The 16,854-nt window shown below is 45.6% G+C and overlaps 2 protein-coding genes across 2 annotated transcripts in view; one reads left to right on the forward strand and one right to left on the reverse strand.

Annotated features, from left to right (window-relative positions):
- Positions 1–16,854, reverse strand: part of LOC306940285 (CD209 antigen-like protein A) — a gene marked incomplete at its 5' end in the record, with an annotated part of 342,118 nt that overhangs the window by 15,126 nt on the left and 310,138 nt on the right. The window lies entirely within an intron of this gene.
- Positions 367–645, forward strand: LOC306940213 (ubiquitin-like protein NEDD8; the record flags this gene model as incomplete). The annotated part of the gene is made up of 1 exon (XM_079525235.1): positions 367–645. One exon carries the CDS (start codon positions 367–369, stop codon positions 643–645), a length of 279 nt encoding a protein of 92 aa, XP_079381361.1.

Here is a 16,854-nt window from a genome sequence, read left to right on the forward strand (position 1 = left end):
TTCCTGAAACTTGGCAGCCCTGTGTCAGAGTACACAACGCAGCATGTTGTCAGAGTACACAACGCAGCATGTTGTCAGAGTACACAACGCAGCATGTTGTCAGAGTACACAACGCAGCATGTTGTCAGAGTACACAACGCAGCACGTTGTCAAGCGACGCCTTGCGTTTGTGCGTTGCGTCACGTCCATCGCAGGTCATCCCGTCTATATGAGCCGACGGCTGTCGGAGGCCCCCCCGTTACCGTTGAGCCGTTTGTCCGTTCGCACGAAGAGCCGCATTCAATACAGGCCAGGTGGAAGAAACAACAGACAATAAGAAGAAAGATCGAGGGGGCGTTCATTCTTCCATCATCGGCAAATTAAAAAATGTTGATTAAAGTAAAGACTCTCACTGGGAAGGAGATCGAGATCGACATCGACGCCACGGACAAGGTGGAGCGCATCAAGGAGAGGGTGGAGGAGAAGGAGGGCATCCCGCCGCAGCAGCAGAGACTCATCTACAGCGGCAAGCAGATGAACGACGACAAGACGGCCGCCGACTACAAGATCGAAGGAGGGTCCGTGCTCCATCTGGTGCTGGCTCTACGAGGAGGAGGAGGAGCCCCAGGCCCCAAGGTCAAGGACCCCCAGAACGATATGAATTAGGACCCCCATAACTAAAATCAACTGGTAAAAATGGAACCTAATGGAACCTATAATGGACCCATAATAAGGGTCCATTTGGTTCCATCTGTTACGCTGGTTCCATTTGTTTATTATGCAAGTTCCATTTGGTTCCAAACCCCCACAAGGACCCGGGGACCCCCACTTTGAGAACCACTGTTCTGCAGCAGTGGTTCTCAAACCGCGGACCCCCATCTGAAAATATTTTGTTCCAGGGAAACATCTCTTGCAATTGACAGATCTCTTCAAATTGCCAATGTATAGAGAGGGGTGGTTAACAGAATTTGATGCTAATAATTTGATGATCTCCGTACAACAGTCTCCAGCAGTTTGTCGTCAAGAGCAGAGTAAAGCAAAGCAAAGCAAAGTTCTTTGTTTACCCAGGGTGAATGGACTAAGCTCGAGATGCTTGTTTACAGCCAGACCCTGCTCATAGAACATTTCATGGTAGGGGTTCAATGCCTTGCTCAAGGGCACTTCAGCGGTGGTAATTTTAACGTGCCGGTCCGGGGATTTGAACTGGCGACCTTCCGATAACAAGACCGCTCCGCAAACCATTCGGCCACCACTGCCACTTAAGTGACTCAACCTTTCTACCTTCCAGGACACGCAGACAGATAGACCAGGTGAAATCTCTTCATGGCAGAGATATATAACGAGAAAGACATTCCTTGAAAGTCTTTGTTCTCATTAAATCCCGCTGTCGATCGATCAATGAATGCCAAAGAGCGAAGTCAGACGAACAAACGATTCCCGAGAACTGAAAAGAAAAAAACACGAATATCACAAATGTCTGTGGCTGTCCGCGCGCGTCTGAGGAGAACGGGTCTGATTATCGGTGCGTTCGAGAGACTGTATGCATCCCTGATTGGTCAACCCAAACAGTCAGCTTACCGAATTGGCAGAGTATCAACTCACGTTTGTGCCGCTAAGCCAGTAAACAAATGCCTGATTGGCTGAGCTGTCCCATCCCCTTAACTGATTGGTCGACTGAATGGCCCCAAGTAGGCTGGTGCCAGAGTGTATAGAGTAGGAGAGTAGTGACATACTTTGATCTCGCCGCAAAGCGGGTGCCTCTGGGCTATAGTTCCACACATTGGAACTATCCCATTGAGACAAAGCGGGTGCCTATGGGCTATAGTTCCACACATTGCTCCTATGGCTGGAACTATCCCATTGAGACAAAGCGGGTGCCTATGGGCTATAGTTCCAAACATTGCTCCTATGGCTGGAACTATCCCATTGAGACAAAGCGGGGTGCCTATGGGCTATAGTTCCATACATTTCTCCTATGGCTGGAACTATCCCATTGAGACAAAGCCGGGGCCTATGGGCTATAGTTCCAAACATTGCTCCTATGGCTGGAACTATCCCATTGAGACAAAGCGGGTGCCTATGGGCTATAGTTCCAAACATTGCTCCTATGGCTGGAACTATCCCATTGAGACAAAGCGGGGGCCTATGGGCTATAGTTCCAAACATTGCTCCTATGGCTGGAACTATCCCATTGAGACAAAGCGGGGGCCTTATGGGCTGTAGTTCCACACATTGCTCCTATTGCTGGAACTATCCCATTAAGACAAAGCGGGGGCCTATGGGCTATAGTTCCAAACATTGCTCCTATGGCTGGAACTATCCCATTGAGACAAAGCGGGGGCCTATGGGCTATAGTTCCAAACATTGCTCCTATGGCTGGAACTATCCCATTGAGATAGAATGAGCACTTCCGCATTCCATTGTTACAATGGGAGTCAACGCTAGTGTCGCCACTCTCTTACTAGATTACTCTGGCCAGATGATGTGGGCTCAGGGGAGGAGTGGATTGGCCCGTGTGCCAGATGATGTGGGCCCAGGGGAGGAGTGGATTGGCCTGTGGGCCAGATGATGTGGGCCCAGGGGAGGAGTGGATTGGCCTGTGGGCCAGATGATGTGGGCCCAGGGGAGGAGTGGATTGGCCTGTGGGCCAGATGATGTGGGCCCAGGGGAGGAGTGGATTGGCCTGTGGGCCAGATGATGTGGGCCCAGGGGAGGAGTGGATTGGCCTGTGGGCCAGATGATGTGGGCCCAGGGGAGGAGTGGATTGGCCTGTGGGCCAGATGATGTGGGACCAGGGGAGGAGTGGATTGGCCTGTGGGCCAGATGATGCGGGCTAGTTAGTACATGGCTGTGTATTTTCTGTCTTTCTTTTCAGAGGGCTGAATGTCATGTGGCAGCCAAGTCTATGGACTTTTTGAGGGGCGCTAACCCCTCCTATATCCAGCTTTTGGTGTGTGTGCGTGCGTGTGCGCACAAACTTTGTCCTACACAAACATTAAATGCCATTGACATGAATGGACAATTTTGAGTGTTCGTTTTAAACACAAACATTGCGTAACACAAACATCGATGACAAAAGTGAGGATGCAGCTTGTGATTGGCCCGGAATGAGATGACGTGTGATGATAAAGAGCGGCCCCTCACTTCACACGGGTGTGATTTTTAAAGTTTGCTTTAAGCATTTCCTCCCTGTGACGTCATGTTTGTGCATGCCCCCCAAATAGCCCCCCTCACTTCACACAAGTGTGATTTTTTTTTCTCCTTCACTTTCCACATGGCTGACTGGATCCCACAGACCACACAGAGTACCATACCATCTTTATTTATATAGCACATTTAAATAACAGTTTAATAAGTTGTACCAAAGTGCTTTACAATAAAATAATAAAAACCACAACTTAATTTAAAAATCACACCCGTGTGAACTGAGTGGTGCAAGGTCTTATATAGCCTGATCAGCTGTGGTCTGACGTAATGTCAGTGACCATAGTAACCATGCTCATTCTTTTGGGCCCCACGTACAGGTACACACAAACACGGATACAAACAAAGCTGGTTGTTGGAGTGGTTTGCACCACTCAACAAACAGCTCATGCTATGCTTGGAGTAGAGAGAGATCGGCCAGACTGGCTCATCTTATACGCATCAAGAAATGTGGCCTGTTTCATAGTTAAGACCCCCTCTCTGCAGGTCATTTTGTCAGAAGTGCAGGAGCAGGTAAATGGTGCATAAAGCGCTTTTATCCGAAGCGCTTTACAGTATTACTCCAGACCTCTAGTTCTAGGAAACACAGAATGGGGGGACTTTTTTATTATTTCCACACAACAGCTCTAAGGTATATTAATGACATAGTAAAATGTTGAAAATTTGTGGAATGCCCCTTTAAAAAACACCAGAGCCCTGAGGCTCGAAACCACACAGACCATCCTTCTGGGGAAGAAGACACAGACAGAGAGAGAGTGGCATTTTGAGGTAGCCTGGATCCAGCCCTGAAACGCTAGCCACGCAATAAAAAAATAATGTTATGGTGATTCTATGAAAATTCAGGTTGTCGGGCTAATTTTGAGGAACAACGCATAAAGAAATGAGGAAAACACAAAAGACAGCAACTGTATTTACAGTATGTAGGGGGGGCGGTGGTGGCTCAGGGGTAGAGTGGCTGGATGGTAACCGCAAGGTTGCAAGCTCGAACCCGCAGAGTTAGTGTCGAAGTGTCCTTGAGCAAGACACTGAACCCCTAATTGCTCCTGATGTGCTGGTTGGTCAGCAGGGCTGGACTGGGACAAAAATTCGGCCCGGTCATTTTCGCGTGAATTTGGCCCAGACCGGCCCACCACAACCAGCGCGCAGATAGCAGAAACTCTACCACCCACTCCGTCGAGGCACACACAAACAAACAAGCCCTAATACCAGGGCCGGTTCTAGGCATAAGCGGTATAAGCGGTCGCGTAGGGCCACAACCACTGAGAGGGCCACATCACAGGGAGAAGATTCTTTTTTTTTTTAATGTATTCCCTATCCCATACATGGGCTACTGGCGGCCTGAGGGCCACATGTGGCCCCCACCTTCACTTAATGCGGTCCGCAGGTTAATATCAACTTTATACCATCCCTCTACACTGGGGGTGCTGTTTATACCATCCCTCTACACTGGGGGCGCTGTTTATACCATCCCTCTACACTGGGGGTGCTGTTTATACCATCCCTCCCCACTGGGGACACTGTTTATACCAGTCAGTCTGTCATACCATCCCTCCCCACTGGGGACGCTGTTTATACCAGTCTCTCTGTCATACCATCCCTCCCCACTGGGGGCACTGTTTATACCAGTCTGTCATACCATCCCTCCCCACTGGGGGCGATGTTTATACCAGTCTGTCAAACCATCCCTCTACATCGGGGGCGCTGTTTATACCAGTCAGTCTGTCATATGATCCCTCCCCACTGGGGGCGCTGTTTATACCAGTCAGTCTGTCATACCATCCCTCCCCACTGGGGGCACTGTTTATACCAGTCAGTCTGTCATACCATCCCTCCACACTGGGCCCCCACATGTGGCCCCCACCTTCACATAATGCGGCCCGCAGGTTAATATCAACTGGCGGCCTGAGGGCCACATGTGGCCCCCACCTTCACCTAATGCGGCCCGCAGGTTAATATCAACTGGCGGCCTGAGGGCCACATGTGGCCCCCACCTTCACCTAATGCGGCCCGCAGGTTAATATCAACTGGCGGCCTGAGGGCCACATGTGGCCCCCACCTTCACCTAATGCGGCCCGCAGGTTAATATCAACTGGCCTGATCTTTTTTTTTCGGCCCCCTATGGTCGCGGCCCACCGGGAAAATGCCCGGTATGACCTGTGGCCAGTCCAGCCCTTCTTTCATGGTTTCCGCCGCCATCAGTGTATGAATGTGTGTGTGAATGGGTGAATGTGATGCACAATCTCTGTAAAGTGCCTTGGATAAAGGCGCTATATAAATGCACCATTTACCATTCATGTATACAGAGATACATAAAGACAGCTAGGGCAGGAGAAGAAGAAAAGTATTATTTAACCACCACCAAATCTCTACAAGAAAATAGCCTGTCACGGTGAGACAAAGGGTAGGACCCAAATGCAGGAAAGTTCACATTTACTGATTTATTATGCAGAAAGCAGTAAAGCTTAACAAAAATCAGGAAATTCCAAAAAGGTACAAAATAGGAACAAAACAGGAAACAGCAAACCTTTAGCAATTTCAAGTCCAATAATGCAGAACCTCTCAGAAAAGGCAAAAACTCAGAGAACCAGGAACTCGGGTACAACACGGGACAAGGAAGTATGTTCTGACAATGTGTTTGTGGAATGAGTCCAGTCTTATAGTGAGCAGGGTAATTGCAGGAGTGTTCACAGGTGTGGAAATGTGGGCATGGCTGGGGATGGAGTGGGAACAGGTGTGTGACAATGACTGAGGGTAGGAATGGAGAGTGGGAGTGGCTGACAGGGAGACATGATCTGCAGACCATGACATAGCCATTCTACAAGCTCACAACGCCTGTTGTCATGAGCTTGCAGATCTGCTATTTTAGCCTATTATAACATGTCCACAAATGGGGACGCATGCACCCTGGGCAAGACATACGCTGAAAAGACTATCATCGGAAGTTGCGGGATTTTAGCGGAAGTATCGCCCAAGGAAATGACGTTGATGCTAAACAAATCAGTGTTGTGATTGGTCGGTAAAATATCGTATCCGGGGGAAATACATCTGACTGATGTTCCGGAGGATACATCCGCCCGATAGCTTCTCTGCCTTACGTTGTGACCAGGCTCTTCTTTTCGCAGATAAGTAAGCCTGGGACCGAGGCTAGGACGCATGGGGTTCATGTGCTTCACGTGAAAACAAAATGTCTGTATATCTGATGCCAACAAAAAATGAAAGTGAAACAGAGCAGGAGCCATGCAGACAACACCACAGTAACATGTTGAGAGTGGCGTGCGCCTCACAGTGGTGGAAAGTTACTAAGTACATTTACTCAAGTACAGTACTTCTACAAGCTCACAATGGATGGCATTGTGAGCTTGTAGATCGGCTATTTCATAAGATTTTCTTTATACATTTTGAACTTGTGAAAAAGGACTTGAATAGGCCTACTTTTACTTTTGATACTTTAAGTACATATTGATGCCAATACTTTTGTACTTTTACTCAAGTAGGCCTACAGTACATTTTTAATTCCAGACTTTTACTTGTAACAGAGTATTTCCATATTGCAGTATTGATGCATTTACTTATTAAGTAAAACAGTCGAGTGCTTTTTCAAAGCACTGATTAACATTTTGAGAGCGGCGCGCGCCTCGGTCTCACTTCCTCACCCGCACAGTGATGCTATTGTTGACGGTGCTGTTGAAGTTCCCTTTGTACAGCCAGCCTGACCGAAACACACCCAGACCTCCTCCTCCTCCTCCTCCTCCAGCACCTCCCCCACCCCCCTTGGACGAGGACAGGGAGGTGGTGTCCTGGAAAACGTGCAAGAACCAAGAAATCAGTAGCGTTGATTAAAAACCCATTTTGACCTGAGATCAGATTCTAAAAAATGTCTGTTTGAAAATGACAGTTTTCTGAAAAGGCTATGTTTCTATGTCAGTCGTTCTTTGATTTTTCAAAAATAGCACACCTACAAGCTACAGCTAGTTATACTGCTGTACTACAATGCTAAGGTGTTCATTTAGTCCGAATTTCGAGGCATTTTCTTTATACTAATATTATGATATCTGGATAGTTTACCAATCTACCATTTTGAAAGGAACATAGTCATCACAGGAAATTCTTATCATGTGGAATCTTGGAAGTGAATTAACCCATTTTGGGCGGGAACCCGTTTTGGTGTTTTAAACATTATGTTGTAATTTAGCTATTGAAAAATAGCAGATCTACAAGCTCATAGCGCGCCACTCGAGCTTGTAGATCTGCTATTTTTCAATAGCTAAAGCATAACATAATGCTAACACCAAAAGGGGTTCCCGCCCAAAATGGGTTAAAAGCAGTGAACTGCTGGTGGGAAATGTTCCGCCAAGACTGTTTCTCACACAATAATAATATGATAGATATACAACTAGATAATAATAATGATATAATGCACAAATGGCAGATGGATAAACAACATTAATTATCATTTTTAAAATGTATACTGTCTGGGTTCAGAGCTAACGTGTGAATGAGCATTTATCATAATGTTTTAAACTGTTGACAACGTCTGCGGTCATTTTATGGGTCAAGTCAAGTCTAAAGATTAACTGAATAATCGACAGATAAACAAAACCAAGAAATATCTACAAGCTCACACGCTTGTAGATTTCCGCGGAATGTTTGCCTATTTCTTCTATTTAATTTCAGTAGATTCTGAAGAGCTCTGCGCACAACCTGGGCCTTCTCTCTTTCACAGTGAATGCTAGACGCTACAATCCATAAAATATGTCTGTTGTCTGTTGTCTGTTGTCTGCCTCTCCTGACGGAGAGAGGAAATTACCACCGAACTACAATAGAGATGGAAATCTGGTGTCCAATCTGGTGGGCGTCAAAATAAAGACCACCTCCAACCACTAGTTAGTTATATTGTATTAACACATTCTAACATACAGTTAATATATAATTTTAGTCATTAATACTATGCATTTATAATTAATGTCCCGGGCGGACTGTAGCTTTAAGAAGTCTTAATGTAGATGCTCATACAGTATGAGGCCATTCATTTGTTTAAAAAAAAGTGGTGGCCCAATATTAATGACTGACATCATCCTTATCCACGTCTTCATGGTCGATCTCAAACGAATGTGACGGCAGCTTCTCTGCTTTGAACAGCTTCCTGTAAGACAATGAGAAATCAGGGAGAGAGAGTGAGAGATTTTTTAGATTGATTTAATGCGCTGCATGTTTGACCGATGCAAATGACCCCATCCATCTTGTTCTGTCAAGCAACAACAATAGGGAGTCCTCGATACAGCAACGCCTCACTGGTTTCACTGGTTTACATGTCTTTCTTTGTTTGAGAACAGGATAAATTGTCTTTGTGGATGTGCTATGACCTGCAGACAGAGCTACACAGTAAAAAAGAAAATCCTTTGTGCGCATTTAACTGAGGCCTGACTCACACCTTCGCATCTAGCATACAACACTGATGCATGCTAGATGTATACAAAGGGTTTGTTTACATCTTGCCCCAATGCATTTCCAATGGAAGTCACATGGTTTGACACAACATTTGTGTTGTACGGCTTTCGGCTGTGTTTAGACTGCCCCCCTCCCCCTCATACAACAAAAATGTTGTGTCAAACCTTGTGACTCCCATTGGAAATGAATTGTGAGCTTGCATCAGTAAACAAGTCTCATGCATCAGCGATACATCAATCTGTTGTGCACGTGTGAGTCAGGCCTGAGAGTGAAGAAATGAGCCCAAAAGGGTCAATTTCCTCAACTCTCAAAGAGTTAAATGAGCACTCAGGATTCCACTGTGCAGCCTGTGGGTTTGTTGAGGCTATCGCTTGGAACCGCTCCCTCTAAAAGGCACAAAATCGTAAACGTCTGACAAAATCTATTAAGGGTAAGAACAGTTTAGAAACGTTCTGCTATGTGTGGGCTGACCGCTGGACACAGGAATGCTAAAGGCTGGCATTCCACAGTGAAGCAAACACCACACAAACACACTGCAACTGATCTCAGCACCACACACACTGTTTCTGTGTCTTCTTTTTAGCTAGATGCAGGGGTGGGCAACTGGCGGCCCGGGGGCCACATGCGGCCCCCACCTTCACTTAATGCGGCCTGCATGTTAATATCAGAATACTGATATAGTATTGATTTCAGCTGTTACAATTCCAAACCATGACTAGTATTAAATGACTAGTACTTTATGACTAGTATTAAAATGTTATTGTCTTTTTGTGTAATGTAGTTATGTTAACAGTTCATAAAATTAACATAACTATAACTACATGCATTTGAAATTCAATAAAAAGGTTACTTTTCAGGATTCCAATTCAAAAATAGCAAAAAAATATTCAGGTTTTCAATTCAAATATAGCAAAAAATAGCTGATCTACAAGCTCAAAACGCGTCGCATTGCGACGCGTTTTGAGCTTGTAGATTGGCTATTTTTTGCTACGACAGTAATATGCACTGTGGCCCCTCTGCAGTGAGTGTGGAAATATATTGGCCCTCGCCATAGTCAAAGTTGCTCATCTCTGAGCTACAGTAGATGTTACATCAAACTGGACCTATAGCTGTTAGAGCTTGTGAAAGGTGCACGTTAATTATTTATAACACGTAACTCAACTGGACCCATTAAGACCTGCTGAGGCCGATTCTACAAACGTATGCCTTGTAAATCAGTAGTTCTCACCTAAATGATGGAGAGTTGGTAACCAAATGGACGCTTACAGATCTTTAACTCTTCATTGTACGCTCTCAAGAGTTAAATTATTGTTAACCCATTTAGACCCGAGTTAAAAAACATTCACTTTGAAAGAATATTATATTCAAAGATTTGCGCCACATTTTTACGATTTAAAAAAAAAAATCAAAATGGGTAACATCATTACTTAACCCATTTTGGACTGAGGCCTAAAAAGCCCTCTAAATCCTGACCTATAAGCTTTCTGAAAAACCTAGTAGGGTTAATACACAAGAAGTCTACACAATAGAGAATGTAGAAGAATTGTTATTTGATGGCTGATATCTCTATGGTACCAACATCAATGCAGCATAGAATTGTGGACAAAATCGTATTCAATGATAACAGTTTTGGGTCTGAGAGGCTCATCAAATCATGGAGGTCGGTGGCTCAAATGTCAAGGTTGAGAACCACTGGTCCAACTCCCTAATCATTGTGTTCTGTAGGCATTGCAAGTTTGCAACCACTCCATTGACACGGGCCCCATTTATTTACTCACCAGTAAGTAAAAAAAACAAGCTTACCAGCTGCTTGCAAAGCATGCAGCTGGTCTATGCCTTGCTCTGAAACTTGCAACACCGCAAATTGCGAGAGACCGACACCTAGTAGACATTTCGGGTTGCCTAGTCAGCATATTTCCAGTTGCCTAGTCCGCATGTGGTGTTGAGTGAGGAGGTGTTGAGTGAGGAGGTGTTGAGTGAGGAGGTGTTGAGTGAGGTGTTGAGTGAGGAGGTGTTGAGTGAGGAGGTGTTGAGTGAGGAGGTGTTGAGTGAGGTGTTGAGTGAGGAGGTGTTGAGTGAGGAGGTGTTGAGTGAGGAGGTGTTGAGTGAGGAAGTGTTGAGTGAGGAGGTGTTGAGTGAGGTGTTGAGTGAGGAGGTGTTGAGTGAGGAAGTGTTGAGTGAGGAGGTGTTGAGTGAGGAGGTGTTGAGTGAGGAAGTGTTGAGTGAGGAGTTGTTGAGTGAGGAGGTGTTGAGTGAAGAGGTGTTGAGTGAGGTGTTGAGTGAGGAGGTGTTGAGTGAGGTGTTGAGTGAGGAGGTGTTGAGTGAGGAGGTGTTGAGTGAGGAGGTGTTGAGTGAGGTGTTGAGTGAGGAGGATGTGTTGAGTGAGGAGGTGTTGAGTGAGGAGGTGTTGAGTGAGGAGGTGTTGAGTGAGGTGTTGAGTGAGGAGGAAGTGTTGAGTGAGGAGGTGTTGAGTGAGGAGGAAGTGTTGAGTGAGGAGGTGTTGAGTGAGGAGGTGTTGAGTGAGGAGGTGTTGAGTGAGGTGTTGAGTGAGGAGGAAGTGTTGAGTGAGGAGGTGTTGAGTGAGGAGGTGTTGGGTGAGGAGGAAGTGTTGAGTGAGGAGGTGTTGAGTGAGTAGGTGTTGAGTGAGGAGGTGTTGAGTGAGGAGGAAGTGTTGAGTGAGGAGGTGTTGAGTGAGGAGGTGTTGAGTGAGGAGGAAGTGTTGAGTGAGGAGGTGTTGAGTGAGGAGGTGTTGAGTGAGGTGTTGAGTGAGGTGTTGAGTGAGGTGTTGAGTGAGGAGGTGTTGAGTGAGGTGTTGAGTGAGGAGGTGTTGAGTGAGGAGGTGTTGAGTGAGGAGGTTTTGAGTGAGGTGTTGAGTGAGGAGGTGTTGAGTGAGGTGTTGAGTGAGGTGTTGAGTGAGGTGTTGAGTGAGGTGTTGAGTGAGGGTGAGGAAGTGTTGAGTGAGGAGGTGTTGAGTGAGGAGGTGTTGAGTGAGGAGGTGTTGAGTGAGGAGGTGTTGAGTGAGGAGGTGTTGATTGAGGTGTTGAGTGAGGAGGAAGTGTTGAGTGAGGTGTTGAGTGAGGAGGTGTTGAGTGAGGAGGTGTTGAGTGAGGAGGTGTTGAGTGAGGAGGTGTTGAGTGAGGTGTTGAGTGAGGAGGAAGTGTTGAGTGAGGAGGTGTTGAGTGAGGAGGTGTTGAGTGAGGTGTTGAGTGAGGAGGAAGTGTTGAGTGAGGAGGTGTTGAGTGAGGAGGTGTTGATTGAGGTGTTGAGTGAGGAGGAAGTGTTGAGTGAGGAGGTGTTGAGTGAGGAGGTGTTGAGTGAGGAGGTGTTGAGTGAGGAGGTGTTGAGTGAGGTGTTGAGTGAGGAGGAAGTGTTGAGTGAGGAGGTGTTGAGTGAGGAGGTGTTGAGTGAGGAGGTGTTGAGTGAGGAGGAAGTGTTGAGTGAGGAGGTGTTGAGTGAGGAGGTGTTGAGTGAGGAGGAAGTGTTGAGTGAGGAGGTGTTGAGTGAGGAGGTGTTGAGTGAGGTGTTGAGTGAGGTGTTGAGTGAGGTGTTGAGTGAGGAGGTGTTGAGTGAGGTGTTGAGTGAGGAGGTGTTGAGTGAGGAGGTGTTGAGTGAGGAGGTGTTGAGTGAGGTGTTGAGTGAGGAGGTGTTGAGTGAGGTGTTGAGTGAGGTCTTGAGTGAGGTGTTGAGTGAGGTGTTGAGTGAGGGTGAGGAAGTGTTGAGTGAGGAGGTGTTGAGTGAGGAGGTGTTGAGTGAGGAGGTGTTGAGTGAGGAGGTGTTGAGTGAGGAGGTGTTGATTGAGGTGTTGAGTGAGGAGGAAGTGTTGAGTGAGGTGTTGAGTGAGGAGGTGTTGAGTGAGGAGGTGTTGAGTGAGGAGGTGTTGAGTGAGGTGTTGAGTGAGGAGGAAGTGTTGAGTGAGGAGGTGTTGAGTGAGGAGGTGTTGAGTGAGGTGTTGAGTGAGGAGGAAGTGTTGAGTGAGGAGGTGTTGAGTGAGGAGGTGTTGATTGAGGTGTTGAGTGAGGAGGAAGTGTTGAGTGAGGAGGTGTTGAGTGAGGAGGTGTTGAGTGAGGAGGTGTTGAGTGAGGAGGTGTTGAGTGAGGTGTTGAGTGAGGAGGAAGTGTTGAGTGAGGAGGTGTTGAGTGAGGAGGTGTTGAGTGAGGTGTTGAGTGAGGAGGAAGTGTTGAGTGAGGAGGTGTTGAGTGAGGTGTTTTGTCCACAATTCTATGCTGCATTGATGTTGGTACCATAGAGATATCAGCCATCAAATAACAATTCTTCTACATTCTCTATTGTGTAGACTTCTTGTGTATTAACCCTACTAAGTTTTTCAGAAAGCTTATAGGTCAGGATTTAGAGGGCTTTTTAGGCCTCAGTCCAAAATGGGTTAAGTAATGATGTTACCCATTTTGATTTTTTTTTTTTTTAATCGTAAAAATGTGGCGCAAATCTTTGAATATAATATTCTTTCAAAGTGAATGTTTTTTAACTCGGGTCTAAATGGGTTAACAATAATTTAACTCTTGAGAGCGTACAATGAAGAGTTAAAGATCTGTAAGCGTCCATTTGGTTACCAACTCTCCATCATTTAGGTGAGAACTACTGATTTACAAGGCATACGTTTGTAGAATCGGCCTCAGCATGTCTTAAAGGTATATTCAGTGATCTGACTTCATTCAAATATCACTTATTTTTTCTTTTTTTCTGGATAATTCTCCCTACTATAGAGTGTGCTGACCATATAAGGAGTTCCTCCCTGTCCCCAGTGAGCCCCTGGGGTCAAAAAACCCTAGTTTCAGTTTTGGTGGCGGGTGGCAAAGCCTTCATCCAATCAGGATGAGAGGCCGGGGCCTTCCTCCAATCATGATCAAGTGGGGGCGGGCCTTGGTGCACATGCTGTTGGCCTGTTGCACTTCCCCCCACTGTAGAGCGTGCATGTGCACATTTTGTTACCGGGGCGGACCGGGTGGTTTTCCAAATCACCCAAATCACTGAATGCTCCTTTAATTGGTCCAGTTGAGTTACGTGTTATAAATAATTAACGTGCACCTTTCACAAGCTCTAACAGCTATAGGTCCAGTTTGATGTAACATCTACTGTAGCTCAGAGATGAGCAACTTTGACTATGGCGAGGGCCAATATATTTCCACACTCACTGCAGAGGGGCCACAGTGCATATTACTGTCGTAGCAAAAAATAGCCAATCTACAAGCTCAAAACGCGTCGCAATGCGACGCATTTTGAGCTTGTAGATCAGCTATTTTTTGCTATATTTGAATTGAAAACCTGAATATTTTTTTGCTATTTTTGAATTGGAATCCTGAAAAGTAACCTTTTTATTGAATTTCAAATGCATGTAGTTATAGTTATGTTAATTTTATGAACTGTTAACATAACTACATTACACAAAAAGACAATAACATTTTAATACTAGTCATAAAGTACTAGTCATTTAATACTAGTCATGGTTTGGAATTGTAACAGCTGAAATCAATACTATATCAGTATTCTGATATTAACATGCAGGCCGCATTAAGTGAAGGTGGGGGCCGCATGTGGCCCCCGGGCCGCCAGTTGCCCACCCCTGCATCTAGCTAAAAAGAAGATACAGAAACAGTGTGTGTGGTGCTGAGATCAGTTGCAGTGTGTTTGTGTGGTGTTTGCTTCACTGTGGAATGCCAGCCTTTAGCATTCCTGTGTCCAGCGGTCAGCCCACACATAGTAGAACGTTTCTAAACTGTTCTTACCCTTAATAGATTTTGTCAGACGTTTACGATGTTGTGCCTTTTAGAGGGAGCGGTTCCAAGAGATAGCCTCAACAAACCCACAGGCTGCACAGTGGAATCCTGAGTGCTCATTTAACTCTTTGAGAGTTGAGGAAATTGACCATTTTGGGCTCATTTCTTCACTCTCAGGCCTGACTCACACGTGCACAACAGATTGATGCATGAGACTTGTTTACTGATGCAAGCTCGCAATTCATTTCCAATGGGAGTCACAAGGTTTGACACAACATTTTTGTTGTATGAGGGGGAGGGGGGCAGTCTAAACACAGCCGAAAGCCGTACAACACAAATGTTGTGTCAAACCATGTGACTTCCATTGGAAATGCATTGGGGCAAGATGTAAACAAACCCTTTGTATACATCTAGCATGCATCAGTGTTGTATGCTAGATGCGAAGGTGTGAGTCAGGCCTCAGAGTTAAATGCGCACAAAGGATTTTCTTTTTTACTGTGTAGCTCTGTCTGCAGGTCATAGCACATCCACAAAGACAATTTATCCTGTTCTCAAACAGTTCACAGTTTCTTGCCTGATGACGACGTCCATTGCTGATAACACAGCTTCATCTGTCATATCAAATCCCGTTTCGCCATTAAACTCAGTCGTTTGAACCTGCCGCATACCCCAAGATGGTGTGTGCCGCTATTACAGTACTGACAATACGGCTTCTTGCCGTCTTGCTGGTTACTTGGTGTACGATCGGCAGAATTGGGTGCTACTACCGTACCATGCATGATGACTGTTCGTCTCCGGTTATGCTCATGGTCATTTCTGAAAGAGTGACCGTCCAGCCTCCTTGCTGGACTACTTCGGTCCCTATGAACCTGGACTTCTGGTCTGTCAGCTTGCACTTTCATCTTGATATCCTATCGGTGAACGAAGCCTCTGCCGTCCTCCGACTGCTCCAACATCTATGGGAGGGTTGATATAGCTCCGATGCCCTTGCATCATCATGCTGTCCAGACAATGCTCTCCTGATATCCACCAGAGCCTTCTGGCCCTAATGACATCTAAAGCTCTAGGTGAAAGCCTTCGTTACACGATGACACATGAAGCTCTAGGTGAAAGCCTTCGTTATGCTCTAGGTGAAAGCCTTTCCTTACACAATGACATATAAAGCTCTAGGTGAAAGCCTTCGTTACACAATGACACATGAAGCTCTAGGTGAAAGCCTTCGTTAAGCTCTAGGTGAAAGCCTTCGTTATGCTCTAGGTGAAAGCCTTCGTTACACAATGACACATGAAGCTCTAGGTGAAAGCCTTCGTTACACAATGACATATAAAGCTCTAGGTGAAAGCCTTCGTTACACAATGACATATAAAGCTCTAGGTGAAAGCCTTCGTTACACAATGACATATAAAGCTCTAGGTGAAAGCCTTCGTTACACAATGACATATAAAGCTCTAGGTGAAAGCCTTCGTTACACAATGACATATAAAGCTCTAGGTGAAAGCCTTCGTTACACAATGACACATGAAGCTCTAGGTGAAAGCCTTCGTTATGCTCTAGGTGAAAGCCTTCGTTACACAATGACATATAAAGCTCTAGGTGAAAGCCTTCGTTACACAATGACATATAAAGCTCTAGGTGAAAGCCTTCGTTACACAATGACATATAAAGCTCTAGGTGAAAGCCTTCGTTACACAATGACATATAAAGCTCTAGGTGAAAGCCTTCGTTACACAATGACATATAAAGCTCTAGGTGAAAGCCTTCGTTATGCTCTAGGTGAAAGCCTTCGTTACACAATGACATATAAAGCTCTAGGTGAAAGCCTTCGTTACACAATGACATATAAAGCTCTAGGTGAAAGCCTTCGTTACACAATGACACATGAAGCTCTAGGTGAAAGCCTTCGTTATGCTCTAGGTGAAAGCCTTCGTTACACAATGACATATAAAGCTCTAGGTGAAAGCCTTCGTTACACAATGACATATAAAGCTCTAGGTGAAAGCCTTCGTTACACAATGACATATAAAGCTCTAGGTGAAAGCCTTCGTTACACAATGACATATAAAGCTCTAGGTGAAAGCCTTCGTTACACAATGACATATAAAGCTCTAGGTGAAAGCCTTCGTTATGCTCTAGGTGAAAGCCTTCGTTACACAATGACATATAAAGCTCTAGGTGAAAGCCTTCGTTACACAATGACATATAAAGCTCTAGGTGAAAGCCTTCGTTACACAATGACACATGAAGCTCTAGGTGAAAGCCTTCGTTACACGATGACACATGAAGCTCTAGGTGAAAGCCTTCGTTACACAATGACACATGAAGCTCTAGGTGAAAGCCTTCGTTACACAATGACATATAAAGCTCTAGGTGAAAGCCTTCGTTACACGATGACACATGAAGCTCTAGGTGAAAGCCTTCGTTAAGCTCTAGGTGAAAGCCTTCGTTACATTCATCGCCACCCCCAGATTTCTCATGGAAATCTGTACCATAT

The sequence above is a fragment of the Electrona antarctica genome (assembly GCF_951216825.1).
Source record: "Electrona antarctica genome assembly, chromosome: 16".
In the NCBI taxonomy this organism is placed as follows: Eukaryota; Metazoa; Chordata; class Actinopteri; order Myctophiformes; family Myctophidae; genus Electrona; species Electrona antarctica.